At 43.1% G+C, this 27,683-nt stretch overlaps 3 protein-coding genes across 6 annotated transcripts; 2 read left to right on the top strand and 1 right to left on the bottom strand.

Moving 5' to 3' along the window:
- The first annotated feature begins 1,744 nt into the window (after positions 1–1,744).
- On the top strand, positions 1,745–4,753 carry pabpn1l (PABPN1 like, cytoplasmic). 2 transcript variants are annotated; one of them, XM_082969432.1, is made up of 6 exons: positions 1,745–2,069; positions 2,607–2,703; positions 3,042–3,109; positions 3,254–3,360; positions 3,520–3,607; positions 3,767–4,753. In XM_082969432.1, exons 1-6 carry the CDS (start codon positions 2,001–2,003, stop codon positions 4,085–4,087), a joined length of 750 nt encoding a protein of 249 aa, XP_082825558.1. In that variant the 5' UTR covers positions 1,745–2,000; the 3' UTR covers positions 4,088–4,753. The 2 variants fall into 2 exon arrangements, with proteins under 2 accessions (XP_082825558.1, XP_082825557.1); XM_082969431.1 differs by having other exon boundaries at positions 3,039–3,109.
- Positions 4,506–6,389, bottom strand: tpc2l (Trafficking protein particle complex subunit 2-like protein). Of its 2 annotated transcripts, none has more exon segments than NM_001141041.1 (5): positions 4,506–4,940; positions 5,028–5,107; positions 5,197–5,284; positions 5,386–5,522; positions 6,226–6,267. In NM_001141041.1, coding segments are annotated over 5 exon segments (384 nt in total). In that variant the 5' UTR covers positions 6,259–6,267; the 3' UTR covers positions 4,506–4,894.
- On the top strand, positions 6,378–27,661 carry galns (galactosamine (N-acetyl)-6-sulfatase). 2 transcript variants are annotated; one of them, XM_014175497.3, is made up of 14 exons: positions 6,378–6,677; positions 7,018–7,141; positions 9,895–9,969; positions 10,051–10,153; positions 10,249–10,392; positions 11,038–11,104; positions 11,750–11,877; positions 12,979–13,118; positions 13,365–13,468; positions 17,013–17,149; positions 17,706–17,808; positions 22,079–22,200; positions 26,487–26,604; positions 27,219–27,661. In XM_014175497.3, exons 1-14 carry the CDS (start codon positions 6,561–6,563, stop codon positions 27,303–27,305), a joined length of 1,569 nt encoding a protein of 522 aa, XP_014030972.1. In that variant the 5' UTR covers positions 6,378–6,560; the 3' UTR covers positions 27,306–27,661. The 2 variants fall into 2 exon arrangements, with proteins under 2 accessions (XP_014030972.1, XP_014030973.1); XM_014175498.3 differs by lacking the exons at positions 22,079–22,200; positions 26,487–26,604; positions 27,219–27,661 and adding an exon at positions 18,052–18,205 and having other exon boundaries at positions 6,420–6,677.
- The last annotated feature ends 22 nt before the right edge of the window (positions 27,662–27,683 follow it).

The following is a 27,683-nucleotide window of genomic DNA, read 5'->3' as shown; positions in this document are numbered from 1 at the left end:
ACGGCCTCCTCCACGTCTCCTGATGTACTGGCCTGTCTCCTGGTAGCGCCTCCATGCTCTGGACACTACGCTGACAGACACAGCAAACCTTCTTGCCACAGCTCGCATTGATGTGCCATCCTGGATGAGCTGCATTACCTGAGCCACTTGTGTGGGTTGTAGACTCCGTCTCATGCTACCACTAGAGTGAAAGCACCGCCAGCATTCAAAAGTGACCAAAACATCAGCCAGGAAGAATAGGAACTGAGAAATGGTCTGTGGTCACCACCTGCAGAACCAGTCCTTTATTGGGGTGTCTTGCTAATTGCCTATAATTTCCACCTGTTGTCTATTCCATTTGCACAACAGCATGTGAAATTTATTGTCAATCAGTGTTGCTTTCTAAGTGGACAGTTTGATTTCACAGAAGTGTGATTGACTTGGAGTTACATTGTGTTGTTTAAGTGTTCCCTTTATTTTTTTGAGCAGTGTATATTTTCATTTGTTTAACACTTTTTTGGTTACTACATGATTCCATATGGGTTATTTCATAGTTTTGATGTCTTCACTATTATTCTACAACGTAGAAATAGTAAAAAAATAAAGAAAAACCCTTAAATAAGTAGGTGTCCAAACTTTTGACTGGTACTGTCTATGTAAAAGTATGGTATGGGACAATAGGCCCATTGTCACGGTTGTCGTAGTAAGAGGCGGACCAAAGTGCAGCGTGTGTGTTGTTCCACATTTTATTTCCAGAGTGAAACTATGCGATACAAACAATAAACTGATCAAACAAAAACCTTGACACAGAGGTGAAACATACACTACGCAGAAACAATCTCCCACAAACTCAGGTGGGAGAAAAAAAATAAAAACCCTACTTAAGTATGATCTCCAATTAGAGACAACGAGGACCAGCTGCCTCTAATTGGAGATCATCCCAAACAAAACCAAAATAGAAATACAAAACTAGAACATGAACATAGAAATAGAAAACATAGAAAAACACACCCTGTCACGTCCTGACCTACTCTACCATAGAAAATAACATCTTACTATGGTCAGGACGTGACACCTATACAAACGTTTTTGAGAAAGATAATTTGATAAATATTTGTATAATTGGTTTATTTTCGTTTTGATAAGAGATGAAAATGCAATGAATTGAAGGTTATTGTTGATGTAAAAATGGACATTTACCCAATTATTTTATTTGGGATGGGGTGGGGTCACGAGAAATTCTTGGGGGAAAAATGGGGTCTCAGCTGAGTTTGAATGCCACTATAATCTGATAGATTTTAAAACGGGATTTGTAAAGGTAACGGTATATGTACCAGCAGAAATATTAAACATTAAAGTACACAGGTGACTGAGTCCAATAGGGTTAGGTTACTTCTGGCATTTAGGCACCCTCTGTGGGTCGGAAAACAACCGTTAGGTCAAAATTAACGTAAATCGTAGGCAAAGACCACAACAGGCTTTTTACTGTTATTTTCATTATATTTTCATTATATTTCACATAGTCCATAGAGGGGTACAGTGGTGTACGGGCAGCATTTGGACAAGTCTCCTTATCCTGACCTGACATTGTAATCAATAGCAGTTCGAATTGAAACCACACGATAATGTATTTATGAAAATAAAATGATACCGTATAGATTTATTTTCATAAAATGCCAATCCAACAACGGATGGGGCGAGCCCACAACCATGTGATGCACAGACAGGTGACAATTAATTGACATTCTCTTTCGTCATATTTGACAGACAGGTAAGCAACCACTATTGACAAGGGCGTGGGTAGATTCCGTCCGCGGGAAGATATTTTTTATTTAATCCAAACAATCTTCCGTATATAGGTTACATTTATTAACCTTATTGAAATCGGAGAAGTGATTTAAAAAAAAAACATCGATTGCATTGGAGTCTTCTACACTGGACTGGCTAAAAGAGAGCGACGTCGCGGGCATTGAAGTGGCGTCTGCGGGCATGGGTTTGGTGTCTGCTGTTGAGCACTGAATATGGCGGAGCAAAGGCAAGATATGTACATAGAAGGCGAGCTCGCGGGAGATCATTACATGGAGGACCCGGTATGTAAGAAAACATAAGATAATTGCATTCGGCCTTGCGTGATACAAATTGCAGGCTTGCCTACTCTTTTTTTTCTTTTCTTGAATGCGCAATTGATTGTAGGCTACATAACAACGTAGGGTCAAAGGATATTCCAGGTAACCTAGTGTATTATTACTGCAGCATATGCTACGTCTATGTTCCAGCTATGTTACCTGATTTGATATGACAGTTTTGTAGGTTTAAACTGCATTATCTTGCCACAATATATATCCATCCACTGGGCGCGTCTTGCGCGCCTGCGTAATGTGGCAGCAGCAAGTGTGGTTCTGAACAACAATATAATTGCATCCTCAAACAACAACTTAAAACAGCTGTTCAAGTAGGCCACTGAGATGCTAGGCATCCGAAACCTTAATGCGCTCATCTCATACATTTCAGACATGTTTTTTATGTTGTCTGAAAGTTTATTTTTATTGTCTCATACTGCATATTCCTACGCTACCCCTTATGACAATGCGTATTTCAGATGTTTTTGCATTTCCCATTCCATATAGGAGCTTGAAGCCATCAAGGCACGGGTGCAAGAGATGGAGGAGGAGGAGCGGCTGAGAGCAGTGCAGTATGAGGCAACAGAGAGACAGATCCAGGCAGGTGAGCTCCTGTTCAGCCTAGCCAGCTGGCCCACACCTGAGCCCATCTGCTGGGCTGGCCTACTACGGTGTGGCTCACATGAGCCTCATCATTGCCCAATGAGACGAGCAGTGAGCCGCAGCGTTCCAGAAGGGTTTTATCATTGCCCAAGGCCCGCCAGCCTCTATTTCAGGTTATCCCTTCCTCTGATGGAATGGGGCTGTTGTCTTGCAAACTCCTCTTGATAAATATATCTTACTGTTCCTCTTGGTATTGTTGTAATTAGTTGCGTTGTGTTTGTCTTACAATTTCTGTCCAGTGCAATATGCTCCAGTGTTCTCTTCTGTTCAAAACAGCAGGAATGTTCTATACAATGACCCATGAGGAAAGGATAGATGCTGACAACAGATCTGTGTATGTGGGGAATGTAAGGTTTATTTTTTTTATTAATGTCTACATTTATCTTTAGCATTCATGTCAAGTTATACACAATTCATATTTGATACGATATCCACAAAGTCACTGAGTGTCCTCATGCATAGATTCATGATATGTTATGGAAATTAAACAGGTGGAGTATGGTGCCACTGCAGATGAGTTGGAGATCCATTTCAATGGCTGTGGTCCTGTCAACAGAGTAACCATCCTTTGTGACAAATTCTCTGGCCATCCCAAGGGGTGAGGTTAACTATCCATCCCATGTGGGACCACAGTTTCAATGCAAAGTCCAATTACATAGTTTATGCACCATTTTATTTGTTTCTTGGACATTTTGTATGTTCTGTTAACTTATACACAATCACATACTCAAATTGTTAACGACTTTCTTTCTCCCAGTTTTGCATATATTGAGTTCCATGACAGGGAGTCTGTGCAGACTGCCATGAGCCTGGATGAGACGGTATTCAGAGACAGAGTCATAAAGGTTAGTTGGAAGGGAAACCTGAATTCTAAACTCAAAACACACTTGATTGATAAAGTTGCACATTCATGAATAAATTGAGCAGAATTACGTTTTCCTGTTAATTGTAAATTATGATTCCAGGTCTTTTAGTAGGTTGTTTCTGTGGCCTTTGCATTGCAGGTATTGCCTAAAAGGACCAACATGCCAGGAATCAGCACCACAGACAGGGGGATTCACAGAGGTGCTCGATCCAGGGGACGAGGTTTCCACCCACCCAGATACAATGGGTATCAACAGGGCAGGTTCCGCTACAATACTGGCCCGGCCAGGTCAGTCTCACCACACCCCTACGGGCCCCCAGCTGGGAAGAGACACTGGGGGGTTCCTGAGCACCGTGAGCAGGGCCCTAAACGGCACCCATGCCTTCTCCTCATAACCCCACCCACTGACCACTCGGGGCCAGGGCACAGTGGACACATGCACCCGCCGCAACACTACTGAATCACGTCTGGATTCAAGTGATTGTTTGATATCAACATGGAATGAGAATTTCAGGAAATCGTGACTTGCTCATCTCTACTCGACTCATTTGCAAATTATTTTCAATGCATGTTAATGGGCAGAAATCGAGAGAAAAGCAGATTTCAACCTCATTGAATTAATTCATATGGCAACTTTTGTTAACAGCCTCCATAAAAAGTTATTGCAACTTAATCCTAACAAGACAGACTTTGCAATGGCCATTTTGTCCTCTTATTGTAGGAAATGGACGAGGCCAGCCTTGGTTTGCTGCTTAATACGGTTAAAGATTGTGCCTATGGTGTTATTTTATTTCTTGAGCAGTTTCTGTGCCATTATTTACCCCAATAACTTTTTGAATGCACAGCCATTTGCCATGTCAGATACTTATTTTTTTTTTGTAAGGATGTTTTGATCAGATCACTCATTTTGTTGGTGTGTGGCTATCGAGCTTGTAAGTATAGTTGTTGTAAAACACCAAACACAAATGATAACATTTGGTGTGATTGGCTTTCTTTTGTAACTATATTGACATGCAATTGGCAGTTTGAGCGATTGAGTTGCTCTGTACTTGAAGCAATGTTTATCGCTGTATATAATTTGTCAAACATCTTTTGCTTTAGAAATGAATAAATGAATTACACTTGATAGTGCTTCTTTGAAATGGAGTAAATGGAGGTTCTGATGGACATAGTTTATTTCACTGTTATACACAAAGCAACATGTAAAGTGTTTCAGGAAATTATGTACAGATGTTCAAGAAATTATGTACAGATGTTCAGGAAAATATCAGCTAGCTTGCACCATCATTGCAGACACCATGCTGTCAAAGGCCCTGGAGAAAAAAGGTGTAAATCACAATGATTATAGCAATTTTGATATACACCATTACATAATTAACACTGTAGTGGGGATAGCTCACTTAGACTGAATGGTGTCTCCAGGATTGTAGAATGGGTTGCACATCACATCAGTAAATGAGTTGTGTAGCTTTCTGAACATCTGAAGGAAAGAATGTGTCAAGTAGTTTCATAAAAATCAGATCCCTCTGAAAGCCATTAAGCGAACCATACAGTCAGGGGTTGACTTACACTTCTAATCTCATTGTCCCGCAGAGATGTGTTTGACGAGTCCACGACAATGACAAACTTCACCTTGGAGTTTGTCACATAGCCATATCTGGTATGTCGGTAAAGGAGTATACATTCAATTTGATAGGAGAAAAAACATGATGCAGACAGGAATGAAATATACCATTTTTTTTCAAATGAGAAGGATACACTTTCTGGTCCTCTGTTGGGTACAGCAACCCAAGGTAAAGCTCTCTCTGGTCTGCCATAGCTTTGCCGACTGCTGAAATCTTCTCTTCCACCACATCCAGAGAGGTATGCACCGTGTAGTGGAACTTCAGTTCATTCTGTACAGGTACACTTCGGATGAACAGAGGATAATTCTAACAGAATAGGGCATTAATTAGTGCAACCTTACATAATAAAACCTCAATTCATCACAAAAGTTAAACTTGCCAAATACTTGCAGATAGAATGTATATGGTGCTGGACCACAGGTTGAGGGTGTGCAATCTTTTGTTCCAGCCCAACACTAACACACCTGCGGGCTTAATGATTAGCTAGTTTGTTAACATTGGCTGTGTTGGACTAGAATTAAAAAAAAAAAAAAAAAACTCAACCTTTGGTTTGGACCAAGATTGAAGAACAGCATTGATCTGCATATGAATTGAATACGAATAGCGAACTACGCCTGAAACTTTCACCTGAAGTCTGACTTGATGCATTATTATTGTATGCTTATCTCTCAAATGAACTCTACGACATAGGCTACTAACTAGCTAGTCAGTTCTAAATAGACCATACTCAATTTAGCTAACTAACTAGTTAGCCCAGCTGGCTAGCCACTACCTAGCCTTATAGCATCACAGTCACCACTCAGGTTCGTAGAGGGGTTGGGTTAAATGCGGAAGACACATTTCAGTTGAATGCATTCAGTTGTACAACTGACTAGGTATCCTCCTTTCCCATTGGAGGCTAGTGCATAAAAAAAAAAAAGCAAATTACATTCCATCAAATGTCGATGTAAATAGCATTCTTGTTTCATTTTACCTCTTTAGCAATGACAGCGATACAGACCGCCATCTTGGAATTATGTCTGCTGTGCCTGCCAAGGCGTATCACGTGACTGTGTGTGTTAGCTAAAGACAAGTCAGACAACTTCAATTTCTCCCGTAATTTTGTGTAACTGTTCATGGAAAATAACGGGACTTGTGTTTTTAAGCGTGTCTACATCGGATAGTAAAGTCAGCTTCACCCACTTGAATATGCGCAAGTGTTGCGCTAAAAAAAGCTCGTGAAAGCAAACAACGAGAGATCGTCATGTGCTTCCTGAATGTGTTATCATGTGACACTTCCTCATCGCGTTCTTCGTCTTGCTTTGTGCAATGGATGTCTGTCTAATTCAAACTTTGATATTGTTTTGTAGTTTAATATGTTGTTTTTGGGCAGATACTTCTTCAAACAAGTCGACTCCGAACATTATCATCATTCTTATGGATGACGTAAGATGTTGATGTATTTTTAGTTTGGGGAGTGTTACTTTTGGGGGATGAGACTTGAAAAACTAACTTTTATAATCTCGAAAACCTGTGGCATGATTACTCAAATGGAATGCTGACATGACTGGCTGTGTCCTCTCTGATTATATACCACGTATACTTGACATATTGACATACAATAATACACAGCATGCCAACATATGCTTTGTATATGGTCTCTGTCAGGACATGGTAACCATTTCTCTGCAACTCTATTTGAGATGTTGTGTTCTAATGTAAAGTCTGCTTATCAGAGCATGATGATCCACTAACATTTGACAGCTTGTTCCTCTAATGTTTTTAGATGGGCTGGGGAGATTTGGGAGTGTTTGGCCAGCCCTCCAAGGAGACCCCAAACCTTGACTCCATGGCTGCCCAGGGGATGCTGTTCCCCAACTTCTACGCAGCTAACCCCCTCTGCTCTCCATGTGAGTGTCAGCTACATACATGTCATACTTGATTAAAGTCCCAATCCTCTTGAATTCATAGATATAAAAACATATTACACTGATTATAAAGACAGAAGGAATTCATAGTCTGAATAGCTAGTGTGGTACCAATTCTGGATAGGAATTGGCACCACATGCATAAGAACCTGACTGTCAGTGCAACAGTCAATGATAACAATTCAATAATATTGTGATTGTCATTGTAGAGGAATAGTTGCAGTGATGGTAACGTCACTGTGATTAAGTGGGATTTGGGTGAGAGGTTGGTGGTAGGTGCAGGCATCCTTCAAAAGCCTTTTGAAACAATGTGACGCATACATCAGAAGCCTAAGCTGTGTGTGTCTGGGTGATAGAGGGGAGAAGACTCATTATGCTAATAGGGATAATACACTATTGAAATATGCTAATTATACCTAATTTGGGAATTTGAATAAACGTGTTATGCAAAATAGATCGACCCTTTTCTTTTTTCTAATTAATATTTAAGCAAATAAGACCTAATCAATTGCTTATCTCATATGTGTGTGTGATGCGAGTGCCTGAAGGAAGCCAAGTGCATCATACCTGGCTATTTGTATTAACGCCACGGAGAGGGTATTAGAGGATTCAGCCACTGAATGTTAATTAGAAAAGTAATCATATACTGAAATGGTACGTGGCTTAATCACAATATCCAGGGTGAGCTCCCATATACACTACCGTTCAAAAGTTTGGGGTCACTTAGAATTGTCCTTGTTTTTTTTGTTTTTTTTTAAAGAAAAGCAAATTTTTTTGTCCTTTAAAATAACATCAAATTGATCAGAAATGCAGTGTAGACGTTGTAAATCACTATTGTAGCTGGAAACGGCAGATTTTTTTTAATGGAATATCTACATTGGCGTACAGAGGCCCATTATCAGCAACCATCACTCCTGTGTTCCAATGGCACATTGTGTTAGCTAATCCATGTTTATCATTTTAAAAGGCTATTTGATCATTAGAAAACCCTTTTGCAATTATGTTAGCAGAGCTGAAAACTGTTGTCCTGATTAAAGAAGCAATAAAACTGGCCTTCTTTACACTAGTTGAGTATCTGGAGCGTCAGCATTTGTGGGTTCGATTACAGGCTCAAAATGGCCAGAAACAAAGCACTTTCTTCTGAAGCTCGTCAGTCTATTCTTGTTCTGAGAAATTAAGGCTATTCCATGCGAGAAATGTCCAAGAAACTGAAGATCTCGTGCAACGCTGTGTACTACTCCCTTCACAGAGCACAAAGAGGAGTGGGAGGCCCCAGTGCACAACTGAGCAAGAGGCAAGTACATTAGAGTGTCTAGTTTGAGAAACCGACGCCTCCCAAGTCCTCAACTGGCAGCTTTATTAAATAGTACCCGCAAAACACCAGTCTCATCGTCAACAGTGAAGAGGCGACTCCGGGATGCTGGCCTTCTAAAGAAGGCTAGTTTTATTGCTTCTTTAATCAGGACAACAGTTTTCAGCTGTGTTAACATAACTGCAAAAGGGTTTTCTAATGATCTATTAGCCTTTTAAAAGGATCAACTTGGATTAGCTAACACAATGCGCCATTGAACACAGGAGTGATGGTTGCTGATAATGGGCCTCTGTATGCCTATGTAGATATTCCATTAAAAATAAGCCGTTTCCAGCTGCAATAGTCATTTACAACATTAACAATGTCTACACTGTATTTCTGATCAATTTGATGTTATTTTAATGGACAGAAAATGTCCATTAAACAAACAATTCTAAGTGACCCACTTATATATTTTTTACTTGAAAATATAGCCAGACGCAAAACCCAATGCTCAACTTGGTTCATTTTTTATTTTACCTTTATTTAACTAGGCAAGTCAGTTAAGAACAAATTCTTATTTTCAATGACAGCCTAGTGGGTTAACTGCCTTGTTCAGGGGCAGAACAACAGATTTGTACCTTGTCAGCTCAGGGATTCGAACTTGCATCCTTTCAGTTACTAGTCCAATGCTCTAACCACTAGGCTACGCTGCCTCCCCGGTTCATACATACATACATACATACATACATACATACATACATACATACATACATACATACATACATACATACATACATACATACATACATACATACATACATACATACATACATACATACATACATACATACATACATACATACATACATACAGTACCAGTCAAAAGTATGGACACACCTACTCATTCAAGGGTTTTTCTTAATTTGTACTATTTTCTATATTGTAGAATAACAGTGAAGACATTAAAACTATGAAATAACACATGGAATCATGTAGTAACCAAAAAAGTGTTAAACAAATGAAAATATTTGAAATATTTTAGGTTCTTCAAAGTAGCCACCCTTTACTTTGATGACAGCTTTGCACATACTTTTTTATTTATTTGTCTTTTTGTTATTTTTTCCTTTTATTTCTTTATTATTTCTTCATTTTTTTTACACCCTTTTTTTCTCCCGATTTCGTGATATCCAATTGGTAGTGATAGTCTTGTACCATCGCTGCAACTCCCGTACGGACTCAGGAGAGGCGAAACACGACCCCGCCAAGCCACACTGCTTCTTGGCAAAATGCTTGCTTAACCCGGATCTGACTAGTTATATACTGTGGAACTTTATGTAAAATCACATGCAGCCTCTCCCACTTTAACTACGCATTCAGCTAAGATCATTTAAATAGTTTCTCAAAACATGATGTTGATGTCTCTTCTCCTGTTACTCCTTAGCCAGAGCTTCACTTCTGACAGGACGATTACCAGTTAGAAATGGATTCTATACCACCAATGCCCATGCCAGGAATGGTGAGCTCTAACTCTCTCTTTTGAGTTATATTTCCCTTGCTGCTTTGCCACACAAATTAATGTAACCCCTGACCTTTGCAGCCTACACACCCCAGGAGATAGTAGGAGGGATCTCAAAGGATGAAATTCTATTACCACAGGTACTGAAGAAGAAGGGTTACGTCAGCAAGATCATCGGCAAGTGGTGGGCAGCATTCATTTTGATCTAATTTGAAGTGGTAACAATAGTGACAATTCTAATTCTGTTTCTCCTTCCCCCATCATTTTTCCTGGCCTAAGGCATCTTGGCCACAGTGCTCACCACCTACCTCTGGAGCATGGTTTTGATGAATGGTTTGGTGCTCCAAACTGCCACTTCGGTCCCTACAACAGCAGCGACAGGCCTAATGTCCCGGTCTATAACAACTCTCAGATGGTGGGAAGGTATACACACACACCCTGCACACACTCCTACTCTCACTCACACAGAACAGAAAACATAAAAATCCTCTCTCCCGGACTCTTTCAGTGTTTGGCTCGGCTGGCTGCTCCTCTGAATGAGGATAGTTTTTTTTACTCTTCTATGTACCAGCTGCGCTTGTGTATTCCATTTTCTGCCCATTTGTTTTCCCCAAAACAGCCATATGTGTATTCAGGGTCATTGGCGCTAGCAGGCGGGCGCTTTTTGCGCTTAGCCGTGGGTTTAATCAGCATAGCGTGCCTGAGCCTGGACAGACGCACACACACGCACCCAGGAGACGGCAGGTTGCGTTGGCGGTGTGTGAGGACACCTGGAACAGCCCGAGCATGAGAGAGACGGCGGGCGCTACTGCGTCTACCGCTCCACGCTTCAGTACTATCTCATAACAGTTCCCCTGCTCTTCAGAGACTTCTCAAATCTGCTTCTCTAAACTCCCCTCTAATCACAGCCTGGGAGGACGGGCTTCTCAAAGTCTGCTGCTGGGTTTTTGGAATAAAACTGATTGTTTATTAAATGGCCATGGTGTGAGTGTTGTGTATGAGTCCTATTAATAACTATTGTACTTATGTAGATGACATGGAAACTAATTAACTACATTTGTTTTCTAGATACTATGAGGAGTTTGGGATCGATAAGAAAACTGGGGAATCTAACCTTACACAAATCTACTTGGAGGTAAAGTGATTGAGTGGCAGACGTCCGTCCCAGTTCTTCTTTACAAATACTACTTGTAATAGGAATTTCCAGGTGAAGGAAAAGGAGACCAGTCATTGATAAAGTCAGTCAAAATCAATCCAGTTTAATTACCAGTTACCACAGGGAGACAACTCCAGCACAGAAGCGGAGAAAATGCTTAACTGGCCTTCTCTAAGCATGCCCTTATATTGTAATCTCACAGCACCAATGTTCTGTAAACACCCACCGAGAGGCAGGTAGGAAGTCACAACCTCAGCTGCTACAGAATCGCACAGTGTCAGAGCATATAATAACAATCCATATCTTCTGTCCTTGTACCTCCAGTCTGGTGTCAATCACTATGAACAGATATGAGAACAATCCATAACATTCAGTATCAAGTCTAGTGACCCATCAACCCATACACAAATGAGTGTCCCAAATAGAACACTGGAAATCATGTGTATTATATAAAGGGAAAAATTATAATATGCTAAGCATTGTGTTAATTACTTTTCACTGAATATTAGCTTTATTCATCTTAAATGTTCCCATTACACTACTGTTCTCTGTCAGTTTTGTAGTGAATTTTCTGGATGGTGTCTGGTCTGATAGCAGACTGTGATCTAATTTCTTTCCTTCCAGGAGGGCCTTGACTTCATATTTCACCAAAACATGGCCCAGCGGCCGTTTTTTCTCTACTGGGCAGCAGACGCTACGCACGCTCCGGTCTACGCTTCAAAACGGTTCCTGGGGAAGAGCCAGAGGGGGCGGTAGGATCACAACACTTGAAGCTACAATCATAAAATGTCAATAATAAAGCCATATCTAGATAATGACACTTAGCTGCAAAGTCTTACACAGAGACATGTGATGTGCTGCTGACAAAGCACGGAGAGTTTCTTCCAGAGCAGAGAGTTTGGACACCCTGTTGGTTATTAACCTGTATCATTGCTGACTTTGTTGATCTGGCTATTATAGGACCCAATTAGTACATTTCTCTTGATGATTTTCTACCCCGGTACAGTATTTCTGTTTTTGTACAATGTTTACCAAACTGGCTTGTTGTTTCAAAACTCTGCTTGGGTCTCTGGGTCTTAGGCCATTGGTTTAGGGGCTTTGTGAATGTGTGAAGTGGATGAGCTGTGCCTGCAGCAGTGTTACAAGGTGGGGAAAGTCATTAGCATGAGCCACTGCGTATTCTACTTGGTGATCAATCTCTCATCTCACACCTGGAAACGTGAGCGGAATTAGATGCCACTTGGAAGAACAGAATCACGGTATCAACATGAAGATTCAAAATCGAAATGAGAAAAATATTGTAATAATGAAGAGAAGAAAAAAAACCTGTTTCCTGCTCTGAGGATCTGGTCAATTAAATGTAGATTTTTCACACCCCTTTGCCCCTCTGTGGTAGTGGTGAGGGTAAAGGGATGTGTTGCTCGTCTGGGCCCAGGTCACTTAGTATTCCTCTCAGTCTCGGTGAATACTCAGGCCTCACTAAGCAGGCATTTCTTCAGAATGCCAAATGAGGTTTTTGTTGACAGAGAAATGGATCAGAGATGAAAAGTGTTAGCCAGGTGCCTGGGATAGGTGGCTCACACTGAGATGGAATGCTTTTCCATTTTTTCCAACAGGCTTTTAGTCCATGTTTTTTTGTGTGAAAACTCTTTTTGCTAAATGCCAAATGTTTTTTTGTAAATACCTAATTTACCTCCATGTTTTCTAGAATAATGTAGCTTGGTTGATGGGTTTGCCTAGCCCTAGTGCCTACACATACCTGTCTGTCTGTCCGTCTGTCTATGGTGAGTTGGGATTGGGCGTTTGAAGTTCCTGAGATACTGTAGTTTGAATGACTTGTGTGTGTACTGCAGGTATGGTGATGCAGTGATGGAGCTAGACTACAGTGTTGGACAGATGCTGGCCTGGCTGCGTGCTCTGGGCATCGACAAGGACACCTTTGTGTTCTTCACCTCAGACAACGGGGCCGCAGTAATGTCCGGCCCCAAGCAGAGTAAGCGCTGCACACCATGAATTAGTCTCTCAACTCATGAAATGCAATTCTATGCTGCTTTCTTACAGTTCTTGTATACATGCCTGTATGGATAGATGTGAGTAATGTACTCTTATGTGTATGAGTAGTATGTGTGGGTATTTTCTTTGTTTGGGGCTCCTTTCAGTTGTGTATAAAGTAAGTTGTTTTAGTAATCTCTTTTATCATGGTGCTTAGTGTGTGAGTGATGTGTTTCTGTCCCCTGAGGTGGCAGTAATGGTCCGTTTCTCTGTGGGAAAGAAACTACGTTTGAGGGTGGAATGAGGGAACCTGCCATCGCCTGGTGGCCTGGACACATCCCAGCAGGCACGGTGAGAACTCTCTCTTTCTCTCTGTTCTACCTGTCCGGGAACATCTCCAGGTGTTCTACTTGTCTGGAGTTGGGGAACATCTCCTGGTATTTACACACAGCTGTGAGACACTGAATTGCTATCTGTCTGTAAGCAGCTGGGTTTTGAAGCAGGTACCACATTAGAAAGTAATTACAATTAGTCATTTCAGTAATCGTCTCTCTCATATTGTAGTTCCTTGTTTCGATTGTGTGTCAATGTCCTCAACATCATCACACCTCATCTCTCCTCAGGTGCTGGCATTGCAAACACACCGTTTTTTGTTTGTTTGAATGTGTGGGTGTCCGCGCGTGGGTGGGTGTGTGTGTGTGTGTGTGTGCGCAAGTGTGGACTTTTTTCAAATACTTTTTGAGGTGGCAAGGTTCATCTTCTTACCCCCCCCCCCCCCCCCTTCCTGTCTTCCTCCTCTGTGAGCCTGTGAGGAAGACTTTCCCCTGATCCGCTAAGCCTGTGCGTTCTGCAAATGACTTTTAATTGTATTAGGGGCAGCTGTGACACGGGGCTGTGGCGCAGAGGGATTTTTTTGGAGGAGCGAGTGGAGGAAGCAGTCTGTAGGCTGAAGTAAGCCCTGCCCCCGGCTCATATCGAAGGGGTGTGCTGTGGCCTGATAGCGCTGCAGAGTGGCGAGGGAGAGGGGGATTGGGAGCATCTTAAGCGGCTAATCTGTTTGTGTGTTTGCTGAGGTTGGATTGAGCTGTAATGAGGGCTTCGGTATCTGAATATGCCAGGCGCACAGGATAAAGGACAGGGAAAAAAGTAAAGGGGTGGTTGGGAGAAGAGAGGGAAGGGTGCACCCGGTGCAGTGTTTTACAGGGTTGGTTTTGGAAAAGATGGCAGTGCCAGGGAGGTAGGGAGGTTTTGTATGTGCTGGTGCATTGCCATGACAGCCCAACCTCCTATGTACATTTGTCTCTAGCACCTGCTGGTGGGTTAACTAGAGAAATTACTGCAGATGAAACACTTCTGAGAACAGACTATTGTGAATGAGGCACCGCTGTTATGCTGATGAACAGGGATCATCGACTAGATTCAGCCGCAGGACGATTTTGTCTTGAGCGGGTGGTCAGGGGGACGGAACATAATTACTAATCATTTGTAGATGGCAAATTGACCGCAAGAAGCGCAAACAGATATAATATTTGACTAAAACATAATAATTTCAAACCTTGCTTACATTTGTGTACGATCTCATATATCTCTCTATTGTGCGTGGGAATACTTGGGAACAGATTTCTAAAATTAAAATCACTTGGAGCTGATTTGTTGAGGTTTTTACAGTCTTTTTATGTTCAACAATAAAAATAATAAATTTGGCCCGCGGGCCGCCAGTTGGGGAACCCTGCTGAAAGCCATCTGTGGCTTTAGTCTGTGGATTGGGCAGGAATACATGGGACTATCTCCTTTGACAAAGCAGCTTTGTTGTATGGGTTTCGTTTCATCTCCCTGCTGTTGGGGAGGATGGCCAAAGAGATGATTTCCCTCTCTGTTGCTTTGTGCGGCGCTGAAATCTCTGTTCATCGGCACATTGAAAAGTTTCATAAGCCCTAAACATAAATTGCTGCACATAATGAACAGCCACACGTGCCACACCGCTTCTGTTATGAGGATTGTTGGTACGGGGACCAGCAAACATTAACAAGGCCTACTCTAAATCGTTTCAGATTAAATGTGTTTTCAGGTTAAGAACTATAGCTATTATACATATATCATATCAACTCATCACTGACGAAGCTGACACACTGATAGGAGTCATAGGTTTGGTTGGTCCAGTTTCAGGTTAGGCTAGGTAAAGTTATCTTCTAACATTCTCACACTCATTAAAATGATCGTCAACGGAGGAAGAAGACTCCATTACAATCCGTGTGAACGCCACAGTCTTATTGCACAGTGATTTGATAGATTAAAGGAACAAAAACAGTTCCTCGGTGTGTAGATAAACCTAGCATGCCCTCGTGACTGTACTGCACATAGCTCTAATGAAAGTGTTAGTTGTTAATATTGAGGGACAGAGAGAGTTTTGGGAGATGTGTTGGAATGAGAGAGATGAGGTTGAGGTTCACATTCCCCCGGTGACTGAGGGGCCGCGTTGGGATGAGGCTGGCTGGCTGGAATGGAGGGGGAATGTGAGGGCTTCCCCCCCCCCCCCAACACTGCTGCTGCCACCGTCACAATCCCTTTTGTTGTGTTTATCAGCTGGGAGACATGGAGCCTGAGTGCGTTAGACAGGGATAGCAGGTCTGCCACGTCAGATAACTACCACCAGGGTTTAACCTAGAACCACACAGACAAAAGGCTGGCAAAAAGAGTAAATACAGAAAGAAATAGACAGAATGGAGAGAAAAGTGTAAATGGGAGATAATGAAATGGTCTCTCAACTATTTAGACTTTTTTAAATGGTTAGCATTTTTTGGTTGAGGATTTAGGGTTGTCTGTGCTACCTGGTAGTCAACTTCATTAATTATCCTTTTTGATTTCTCTTGTTTTTTTTATGGTGTGTGTGTGTGTTAAGCGTGAGAGTGCAGATAACGGAATGTGTTGCAGGGCCCTTTCTGGCTGGTGCAGTGGCTGCGGGAGAAAAAGGAATTCATTTTGGTGGTGTGTGCAGGCAGCTGATAGGAGCATGGCGGCGCAGCTGCTCTGGGCTGATAGCACTATCTGATTGTGAGCGTGCCGTCTCCCTCAAAGGGCTGCTCGGGAGAGAATGGAATGGAAGATCAAGGATGACAGTGAAAAAAATTGCATTTTATCTGAAAATAGTTCAAAGTTTATAAATAAAATAAAGCTTTTCACAGGGACTGTGGAAGGGAGATAAAACAGCTAGTGCTGGCCCGGGCCTCATCTTCTCTCTTTCTCCTCACTCCCCTTTTTCTCCTAATTTACAGAGGCGTTTGTGAGGTTTATAATAAACCTGCGAGCGCAGATTATAGAGGAGACTGAAGAAATGAATCATCAGGACTCACCCCCCCCCCCCCCCCCCCCCCGCCCCACTCCACCCCATCCGCTGAAATGGTGGGCTTTCATAGGGGGCGCGTGCACACTGTTGGCCATTGTGCTGTCGTGTTGGGTTTCATGCATGAAGAGGGATCCCTTGGTGTCTCTGCAGGCTTCTGGTGTATCACAGCCTCCCAGTAGTGTGAATCACTCTGCTCCCCAGCCCTGCTCTGATCACGGCGCTTCACAAGGCTGCCGCGTTTCGCTGTTCAGGGTCTTGACATGGACACTCACTGCAGCTTTGGAGGAGACGCTCTAGCATTTTGACAGGATATGAATTGATTAAAGCAAATAAAGTGTTGTAATTTGGGGAACAAAGCTTTAGTATTTGTAATTTAAATTGATCAGTTTGTGCATCGATCTGGTACGTATGGATGCCCATGCAAGCTATCTAACTTCCTACAACAATCGCTGTTAAACTTTCATGTCAGCACCCATAGACAATGTGATTCTGTCTGAATTTGAATTCCAGTGTGTTACGGTTCAATACAAGGACTCTTTCTCCCATCTCCAGGTGAGCCAACAGCTGGGGACTGTGATGGATCTGTTCAGCACCAGTCTGTCTGTGGCCGGCCTCAGTGTTCCTGACGACAGGCTCATAGATGGACTGGACCTCAGCCCTGTCCTCCATAACAACACACTCATCAACAGGTTAGAACTTGCGGCTGAAAGAGGCTTAAATGGCCCTGTCAGAGGGATTCATTCATGTAAGATAAGGTGATGAATATGATGTATACTGTTTGTATACTTGCCCTCCTAACTGGGTCGGTACACAACTTGAACTTTGACCAGCAAAATCATGGACCACTGATAAAGAGTTCCATCACATGCAAGTCTGAAGTTAGGATTTGGCTATGAGAGTTGGTTCAGAGGTCAGCTATGCCCTCTGCTGGTCACGGTACTTTGGGCGTTTGTGCCCCTGTTGTAAGATGGGTGGGCGGATGTAGGCTTTGGGAGAGCAGCGGTGGCAGTGCCCCCTGTAAGGAGGCTGCTGGCTGGGGCCCAAGGCCCAGGGAGAGGGACCACCCTGGTGGATAAGGTGTTCCACCAAGCACATAATGGGATGAGCCATGGCAGCGTGGTGGTGGGGCGCGAGCCTGCGAGGGAGGGCCAGGCAGCGCAGGGGGAGGGGGGTTCTGGAGCTGAGAGAGGGCTGCTGCTTATCACAGGAATCCAGCAGTCACCAATCCCATTTCACACCCAACAGGCCCATCTTCTATTACCGCGGCAATGAGATGATGGCAGTCAGGGTTGGGCCTTACAAGGCCCACTATTGGACGTGGAGCAACTCGTGGGAGGAGTTTAACCAGGTGAGTCCCTCTTAGTGACTGTAGTGTGTATTTCGTTCTCTCAGTCTCTCTCTGACTATAGATTCTCTCATTGTCTCTCTCTCATCCCCACACCCTCAACAAGCCATCCACAGTGCTCTATAAAACACATTTGATAGTCAGTGTTATCTTGAAAACAGCTCATCAAGTGGCTGTTGTGTACATCAGTGGCTAATGAATATTAATGAGGACACCCCACTTCACCAAAGTACTATCATTCATCAGCACTGCCTGTCGCTGGTGGAGCGTTCTCCCCTCCTGAGTATCCTGCTCTCCCCTCCTGCTGAGTATCCTGCTCTCCCCCTCCTGCTGAGTATCCTGCTCTCCCCCTCCTGCTGAGTATCCTGCTCTCCCCCTCCTGCTGAGTATCCTGCTCTCCCCCTCCTGCTGAGTATCCTGCTCTCCCCCTCCTGCTGAGTATCCTGCTCTCCCCCTCCTGCTGAGTATCCTGCTCTCCCCCTCCTGTGCCCTGAGAAGTGAGAATGTGTTCTCTCCTCCTCTAGGCACCCTTTAAAATTTGTCCTGCTCCTCTCCCTCAGAAACCTCTGTTTCAAACGTGCAAGTTTGCATTATGCCCCATCGGTTGCTTAAATTGCTCTCTCCTAGAGGGCCGCTGAATCAATAGCAGCCTCCTTTATCAGCTCATGTGAACTGGAGTGGAACTTCACAAATAATGGCGTCTGATTGCCTGTGTGTTGCCTATCGATTGGTATGTGTGCGTGTGTCCGTGAATGTGTGTGTCTGCGAGCAAAAGATGGTTTGAAGGGGAGGCTCTGGGTCTCCAAAGCTGTGACTCTGAGAGTTAATGTGTCGGTTCTTCACCAGAACGGGCAGCATGCTTTCAGAGCTTCACAATGACCCTTGACCTTCACATCTCACCCGAGAGCATCCATCACACAGAAAAACCACTCTTTATTTCAAGCGGTTTTAAATGGGTCTGAATATTGTGCTGAAACGTTGATCCATCATTCAAGCGTACTATTTTCTCACCAGTTGTAAGTAATGTTGTGCATTTACTATTTATGTGAAGTAAAAAATAAAACAAGGATGGTGTGTCTTTCTGAACTTGAAATTCAATTATGGCTTTTAATAGCCATGAGCTCTACTGTGATTTTTCTGGTGAAATCCGAGAGATTCGGTGATGTGCAAAATGAGACATTTCACAGGGTTAAGTGGATTTCATCAAACGCTCTTGTTGGATGGTGTGGTAATGGTGTGAGGTATTATATTGTGTTGGGAATGGGAACGGTCTGTATCTGATGTTATCTGCTCGGCCTTGTCTTTGGTGGGTAGCATACGTTTAATAGGACTCTTTATATAATCTTTTTCTTTGAGGAAAATATGAAACCAAAATTCTACTTTTGCATTCCATTTTATGTCCCTTGATTCCTCCCCTCATCTTATAATGTTGCCTACATTACTCCATCTTTAAAAGAACATAGATCATACAGCAATCTTCTTAATGCCATGGGAGATATGGAGTTCTGCTGTGTTGTCTTCTTGGATACAGATTAAAAGGGCTTTCTCACAGTCCAAGGGGATTTAGGCTCTTTTACATTTCTGAGACCACTGCACAGAGACTGCTTCAGGACACTTTGTGGGCAAGTCTGGATCATAGTGCAGTGTACTGAAGTGAGGTGTGTGTGTGTGTGTGTGTGTGCGCTCGTGCCTGTGCTCCTTTGAGCGAGGCTGCTTGTGGTCCCAGAGGGGAGTCGGTAGAGTGCCTTACAGATGAGTGCTCTCTCAATATTAGTCGTGTTGCTCACAAGGGCACCTGAGAGGTCTCCCCAGGGGGTCTGGAGGGGGCTGTGACTCAATCAGCCTCTGTCAGAGCCAGGCTGCTACCCCAGAGGTGTGGGGGGTGGTATAGGGAAGCAAGCCTGCACACTTTTGGGGGTCAGCAGAACAATCGTACAGGCCATGGCCCCACATTCTGACTGGCAGATAGAGTAGCCACATACAGTTGAAGTCGGAAGTTTACATACACTTAGGTTGGAGTCATTAAATCTCATTTTTCAACCACTCCACAAATTTCTTGTTAACAAACTATAGTTTTAGCAAGTCGGTTAGGACATCTACTTTGTATTTTTTTTTTATTAGGATCCCCATTAACTAATGCCATAACGCTAGCTAATCTTCCTGGGGTACAACACCAATTAACAAGACATTACAAACAACCACAATCTTGTGCATGACACAAGTCATTATTACAATATTTGTTTACAGACAGATTATTTCAGTTATAATTTACTGTATCACAATTCCAGTGGGTCAGAAGTTTACATACACTAAGTTGACTGTGCCTTTAAACAGCTTGGAAAATTCCAGAAAAGGATGTCATGGCTTTAGAAGCTTCTGATAGGCTAATTGACATCATTTGAGTCAATTGGAGGTGTACCTGTGGATGTATTTCAAGGCCTACCTTCAAACTCTGTGCCTCTTTGCTTGACATTATGGGAAAGTCAAAAGAAATCAGCCAAGACCTCAGAAAAAGAATTGTAGACCTCCACAAGTCTGGTTCATCCTTGGGAGCAATTTCCAAACGCCTGAAGGTACCACGTTCATCTGTACAAACAATAGCACGCAAGTATAAACACCATGGGACCATGCAGCCGTCATACCGCTCAGGAAAGAGAGGCGTTCTGTCTCCTAGAGATGAACGCACATTGGTGCGAAAAGTGCAAATCAATCCCAGAAAAACAGCAAAGGACCTTGTGAAGATGCTGGACCCACTGGAATTGTGATGCAGTGAAATAATTTGTCTGTAAACAATTGTTGGAAAAATGACTTGTGTGATGCACAAAGTAGATGTCCTAACTGACTTGACAAAACTATAGTTTAACAAGAAATTTGTGGAGTGGTTGAAAAACGAGTTTTAATGACTCCAACGTAAGTGTATGTAAACTTCCGACTTCAAGTGTATATCCACAGTAAAATGAGTCATATATCGACATAACCTGAAAGGCCGCTCAGCAAGGAAGAAGCCACTGCTCCAAAACTGGCATAAAAAAGCCAGACTACGGTTTGCAACTGCACATGGGGACAAAGATCGTACTTTTTGGAGAAATGTCCTCTGGTCTGATGAAACAAAAATAGAACTGTTTGGCCCTAATGACCATTTTATGTTTGGAGGAAAAAGGGGGAGGCTTGCAAGCCGAAGAACACCATCCCAACCGTGAAGCACGGGGGTGGCAACATCATGTTGTGGGGGTGCTTTGCTGCAGGAGGGACTGGTGCACTTCACAAAATAGATGGCATCATGAGGGAGGAAAATTATGTGGATATATTGAAGCCACATCTCAAGACATCAGTTAAAGCTTGGTCGCAAATGGGTCTTCCAAATGAACAATGACCCCAACCATACTTACAAAGTTGTGGCAAAATGGCTTAAGAACAACAAAGTCAAAGTATTGGAGTGGCCATCACAAAGCCCTGACCTCAAACCTATTGAAGATTTGTGGGCAGAACTGAAAAGTGTGTGGTGTGCAAGGAGGCCTACAAACCTGACTCAGTTACACCAGCTCTGTCAGGAGGAATGGGCCAAGATTCACCCAACTTATTGTAGGAAGCTTACCTGAAACGTTTAACCCAAGTTAAACATTTTAAAGGCAATGCTACCAAATATGAATTGAGTCTATGTAAACTTCTGACCCACTGGGAATGTGATGAAAGAAATAAATCATTCTCTCTACTATTATTCTGACATTTCACATTCTTAAAATAAACTGACCTAAGACAGGGAATTTTTACTAGGATTAAATGTCAGGAATTGTGAAAAACTGAGTTTAAATGTGTTTGGCTAAGGTGTATGTAAACATCCGACTTCAACTGTAGGTAACAGTCACAGGCATACCGTAGCCCCAGGGCAGAGAGAACACGTTGACAGGTTTGAGGTGAGGAAGACATGATACTATATACCAAACAGATATAGTCACACACACTATACACCATGTACTGTACACATCTACACTCAGCTCCCTTGCACAGATTCCTCCATATCTTCAACAGAGAGACGGCATCAGGTTCAGGTGTGCAGTGAGGGGGTTGGTCTGTAGGTGGACATCATTGACAGCACAATGCCTCTTGCCATCCATTTTGTCTTTTTAATTGCATTTTCTTTTCAAGGGCACTTTCTCAGGGTCAGTTGAAGTAGGTTATCTGTTACCACCACAGTCGCCATTGTCCTCTGTGAAGTGGGTGTTTTAGAAGCTAAAGATGAATTGTGTGTGTGTATGTGTGTCCACTCTAACAGGGCATTAACTTCTGTCCAGGCCAAGAGGTGGCAGGCGTGACCACCCACACCCAACAGGAACACACCATGCAGCCACTCATCTTCCACCTGGGGCGGGACCCCGGGGAGAAATACCCTATCAGGTGATTGCTCACTAAATCAAACAAAGATTCCCTGGTGTACTGTTAGATTGTACTGAACGTAAAGTGAAAGGCAAGGGAAATATAGACAGGGCTTGGTGTTGGCCAGCCAATCTCCACACGGCTCAACAAACAGCAGGCCTCTGGTTAAATAAGAGAAGACAAGAGCAGAGGAGGAGGAGGGGGTTGTGGGATGTTGGTGGACAGGATCTATGGGATCAATACTGATCCAGTTGTGGGAAGGAGGCGCGGTGAGGACTGAAGATTGATCTGTGCAGCCCCAGACTGGCTGATTAAACGCTATTCTTTGTGATTGCAAATAGCTCTTTAAAGCTCGCTATCTTGCCTCAGATCCACTGCCAGAAGTTAAAATTGCAAGACAAATTGTTCTCGTATAAATCGAGAGGGAGTGCTGTTTAATGGACTTTTGTGTTCATTCGAACATGACCCCGTATCTATAGTTAAAATGGTGTAAATAAAAAAACAGTTGGGTGTTGTGTTAGTTTTTATTTAGAATAGTTATGGTAATGATGGTGTAACAATGTGGACAAAAATGGCCTTAATTGTACAAAAGAAGCATTATTCATTCTCTATTCTATTTTACTTCACTTTTTTATTGGCAAAGACACTCAGAGATGAACAAAAGCGTGACACACATTCATATAGTTTTCATAATGATTTGATGAGGGAATACAATTTCCTATTATCTAGCTTTCTCTCTGATCCGTCTTCATTCTCCTTAATGTTTTCTTCAGTCGGATTAGCTCCTGTCCCCAAGGCTGTTTCACACCCTCTGGCTGGCTCCCTCCCTCACCATCTCTCTCTTTCTCTCTCTCTTCCTCTCTCACTTCATCACTCTCTCCTCCTAATCTCCCCCACACTCCTTTTTTCACTTGAAGGGAGATGGAATAATTAAACATTCATGTTGTTTTTGATCAGCCCATCTCATCTCTGCTCTCTTCTATTCAATCCGAATAATTAAAAACAGAAAAATCTATAGCAGTGTTGTGTTGAATGCGTTGAAGCGTTTATTTGGCCGTGTCCCAGACTTATGGAGAGGAGGAGCTGGTTTGGCACCTGGAGAGAGGACCCTGCATCCCCTCTCCCCTCTCCATGTGGGTGGGGGTCATTGGGGTGGTCTGTGAGGTCACAATATTCCAGCCCCATCTCTCCAGCCCCAGTAATGATACCCAGCCGCCCTCCACCCCCACTGCCCTCCCTCCCATCTCCTCCCTCTCTCCTGTCTGTGTGTCAGGCAGGCTGCTGGCCATGTGCTCCTTGGGCACCCAGCTGGACCGGCTGGCCATCATTAATCTCTGTCTGCACCTAAAGAGCCACTTAAGATGATGTAGGGCCTGTCTGCACACATACCTTCAGTTGTGTGGCAGGCTGATACTACAGCAGTAACACACGCTGCCCAGGCAGTCGCTCCACTGTCCCAGCCTCTTAGGATACATGGCACACTCACCAGAGACCTGCTGCAGGAATCCAGGGGAATACAGAAGATGCTTTTCCATTCATATCTGAGTTAGGATATTTCATATTTGGTGTTTCTCATTGATGTACAATAACAAGACAAGCACACAGAGATCAGCATTCTACCGCTGAGAGACATTTAGATAAAACATTTATTTCGATTGTCAGTGAATTTACGGGTAAGCGTTTTCAGACTGTACATGAGCACATGAAATTGTTCTTATTGGTCCTCTTCTATTGGTGTGGTAGATGACTCCTCCTGTGGTTGTAGATCAGTGGGAAGGTGTGGCTGACTGGGTCCAGTGTATAGTAAGACAGCCCAGTTCTCCCTGCCTGTGTCCCAGTGGGACTGAGACTTAGCCCTGCCTCCTGCTGCTCCGGCTCACTACCCCTGGGCCCTCGTCACCCTGTGCTGAGCACTTAAGTCCCAGCCTGCCTCGGGCTAATGTAGCAGGCAGCCCTACACACTCTGGCCTCATCTGCTGCCTACAACCACTTCAGCCCCCAATCAATAGTCTTCACCGAATTGCTCAATTTCCACAGAAGGAGGAGAAAGGGCTGAGGTATTTGATTGTCTCTTCAATTCCCTCTGCTTGATGCCTGTGTGTGTGTGTGTGTGTGTGTGTGTGTGTGTGTGTGTGTGTGTGTGTGTGTGTGTTCGTTCGCTCTACCAGTGGGGTTATGAATCACTAATCAGAGTGTAGTGACACACCTGAGCAATGCCGCCTTCCCCCTGGGTGTCATGCATTATAAATCAAAAGAGTTCATTTGCATGCAGCGTTATTATTATTCCAGTTTTTGCTTTAACACCAGTGAGCTAAGGGTTATAGTAATGATAATGAGGCTGTGCTGACTGGAGTTTTCTTTATTTGTGGAGAGGGAGGAGAGAAATAAACCTGTTTTTATGTATATATTTTTAGGGTTAGGTTGCTCAATGCATAGACAAAGAATAGTCTTAACTCAAAAAGGGCTGAGCGTACACTTTGCACACCACACGAAGCTGCTGAGAGGAGGAACGGCTCATAATAATGGCTGGAATGGAGTAAATGGACTGGAATCAAACACATGGAAACCACCATGTTTGAGTTTGATCCCGATTCCGTTCCAGCCATTACTATTTGCCCGTTCTCCCCAATTAAGGTGCCACCAGACGTCTGTGTTGCACACTGCGTTTGGTCTGGCTCTGATGTATGGTTCTAATATTTAGTGAGATAAAGCAGCTTCAGAAGTTATCTGAAAACGAATCACAGTGATCAATACAGAGCAGAGAAACAGATAGGATGGTAATGAAATCTTCATCATTTTGATCAAGATAGTGTCTTTGGTCCATGAAGCAGAATTTGTGATTTCAAATGCATACATAGTAAAATGATGTCTGAAATGAAACACTTGTTTCTATAGAAACCTTTACTCATTAAAGATATGATCAAGGCTATGGTATGTTGTGATTCTGGGTCATTGCACAGTATTGCGTCACCACACAACCATAAGAAATAACCAGCAAGCCAAGGCGCAGAGCAGATGGTAAGTTTAGACCGCCGTGGCCTTGTTAAGGACCTAAAGGATGAGTTGGGGTGGGGGAACACTGGAGCAGTAGAGTAGTGATGATGGGAGAACAGAGAGTTTGAATATAGGACTAGCACAGGCTGAGGGAGGGGGGGGGGAGCAGGTGCTATTGTGTGGCGGAAGCCCCACTGCCCTCTGGGAGGAGGGGGGGGTGGAGGGGCGGTGTGAGCCGGACAGTGCCTGGAGTTATTACACTAATTGACACTTCACCTCACACACACACACACACCCTCCCCAGGGGCCAATCAGAGAGCTGGCTTTGGGGAGGGGCGGGGGGTACGGAGCTGGCACAGGTGCTGCGTGCGACTGTATTATGGGTGTAATTGCACTGGTGATATTTGTCTATCCACGTGTCGCGCCACCAACCGCCCACTCCCCCCAAACACAGAGAGCCCATTAACCCTACAGGTCCTATTGAGAGCAGACAGAGCAGTGTTCCTTTGAAACACTTCAGGGCCTCTGCGTTTTACACACTGAATATAATAATGCACAGAGGTGCTCCGCCGTGTCCAACAAGAATAATTGAGAGACAGGGGATGGGAAACATGGCCAATCCTGCTGAGGGCAGCCCCGAAGGGGCAGTGTGTGTGTGCGTGGATACGCTTGTGCATGAATTGGTAGGTGTGTTTGCTGTCAAAAGGCTCTCGTATGAGTTAAGCTTGTCGGCTTTAAACTAGCGTTTCAGTCATTAGTGTACATTCGCTATGGATTATATCAGTTGTTTAAAGGCAGGCAGGTGTCATACAATGATAATAGATAGTCATTTTAGGCTGCACAGCACAGACTAAGCTGCAGATTTATGAAACCGATTTCCGAGAAAATGTTTTACTAATCATACAGAGATTGTTTTACACTGGTCTATATTGTTGGCCTACTGTGTTTGTGTGTGCATTTGTGTGAGCAGTGACCTTCTGTCTATATGCTGTGACTGACATCTATTCTCTATGTTAAATTGTATAACCACACCATTGGTGTGGTGTGTGTGTGTGTGTGTGTGGAAGAAAGTGAAAACCTGAGGGTTTGTCCTTGACCACGCTCTGATTGGAGAGCCTCGTGCATCTGTTCAGACATTTTAGGTGAATCTGTGTGTCTGTGTTAGTGTGTGAATACAAGATGTGGTTGCATGTCTTTACTGTGCTGTTGTAATTCTAGATGTTGTGGCCATATGCCAATATTGCCTGACTGTTATGTTTGTATGTGTGGTGAGTGTTTTGCACAACTACTTACGTCTGTGTGTTTCTCTGCAGTGTTGTGACTAAGGAGTACCAGGATGCACTGAGTCGGATCACAGCAGTGGTAGAGAAGCATAAGAAGGGTTTGGTACCAGGTGTGCCCCAGCTTAATATGTGTGACATGGCTGTCATGGTAAGATCAATATTTCACAGAATGTCCATTCCCCATGTATCATATTTTTTAAAACTTGTTTCATATAATACATTTTATTTCATAGTATTGTTCTGTGGCTTTTGTTTTCGGTGTTAACATCTCTGTGTTCTTTCTCAAAGAAAATGATTTTAGAAAATAAATTGAAGTGCTTTGCTGTAGTGACACCTTTTCTCATTTCCTCTATCTTTTAATAATGCTGAATTCTTTCAGTAAACTATGTGGACACAATTTCAGATTTGTTTCCCAGAGTTATTTTCTTTCCCTTTGTTTGTAAAATAATAGACTATCTTGTTATTTGTGGAAAAACACAGAAGCGTGATTCTTGGACCTTTTGTCCCAGCAACTGTTTTGTGGATTTTAGCTGCTTTTGGAAAAATTAGGGAGTGTTTGTCTCATTGGTTTTGGTTTTCACAAAACAGCTAAAAAGAAACATTGCTGTGTATGCTCATTGCTAAAGCACTGTTTGTACATGAATTTGACATGTGTTGCATCAGCTCCCCCATGTGGTTACCTTGGAGAACATAATGTAAATCATGTTCAGCTCTGGTGAATGAATGTTTAAGAATGTTTTCTGTGGGTTCTTTCACTAACAGAACTGGGCCCCTCCAGGATGTGAAAAGTTAGGAAAATGCCTTAAAGCCCCCAAGTCACAGCCCTGGAAGTGTGACTGGCCGCACTAGCTATCTGTTTCAGAGCCACCCTGGGAAAAGGGAGGATGTCAGCGAAGATGCTGCCTTGATGAAGAGCCATTTTCAGGAATTCAACTTGAATTTCTATTAGTTTTTAACTTGTAATGTTGAAACAGAACACCATATTGTTTGAATGGAGGACATTAACAATTGGACGAATGCTGTCTGGGTGCCATATGATTATTAATAGAATGAAGCTGATTTGCAACTGCTTTTTTTTATGATGCCATCTCTGTAGATGTTTTTATCTCTTTACTTACTTATGCACTATTGTGGAGAACTTATTGAAATAGGGCAAACCCCCTTTTTCTTTTTTTCTCCAACTGAAATAAAAACATTTTATCCAACTTTGTCTTTCATCTCTTATGA

Source organism: Salmo salar, chromosome 26 (genome assembly GCF_965601325.2).
Source record: "Salmo salar chromosome 26, fSalSal1, whole genome shotgun sequence".
In the NCBI taxonomy this organism is placed as follows: Eukaryota; Metazoa; Chordata; class Actinopteri; order Salmoniformes; family Salmonidae; genus Salmo; species Salmo salar.
Note: the sequence above shows the minus strand (reverse complement) of the source record. Positions and strands in the feature narration are given on the sequence as shown.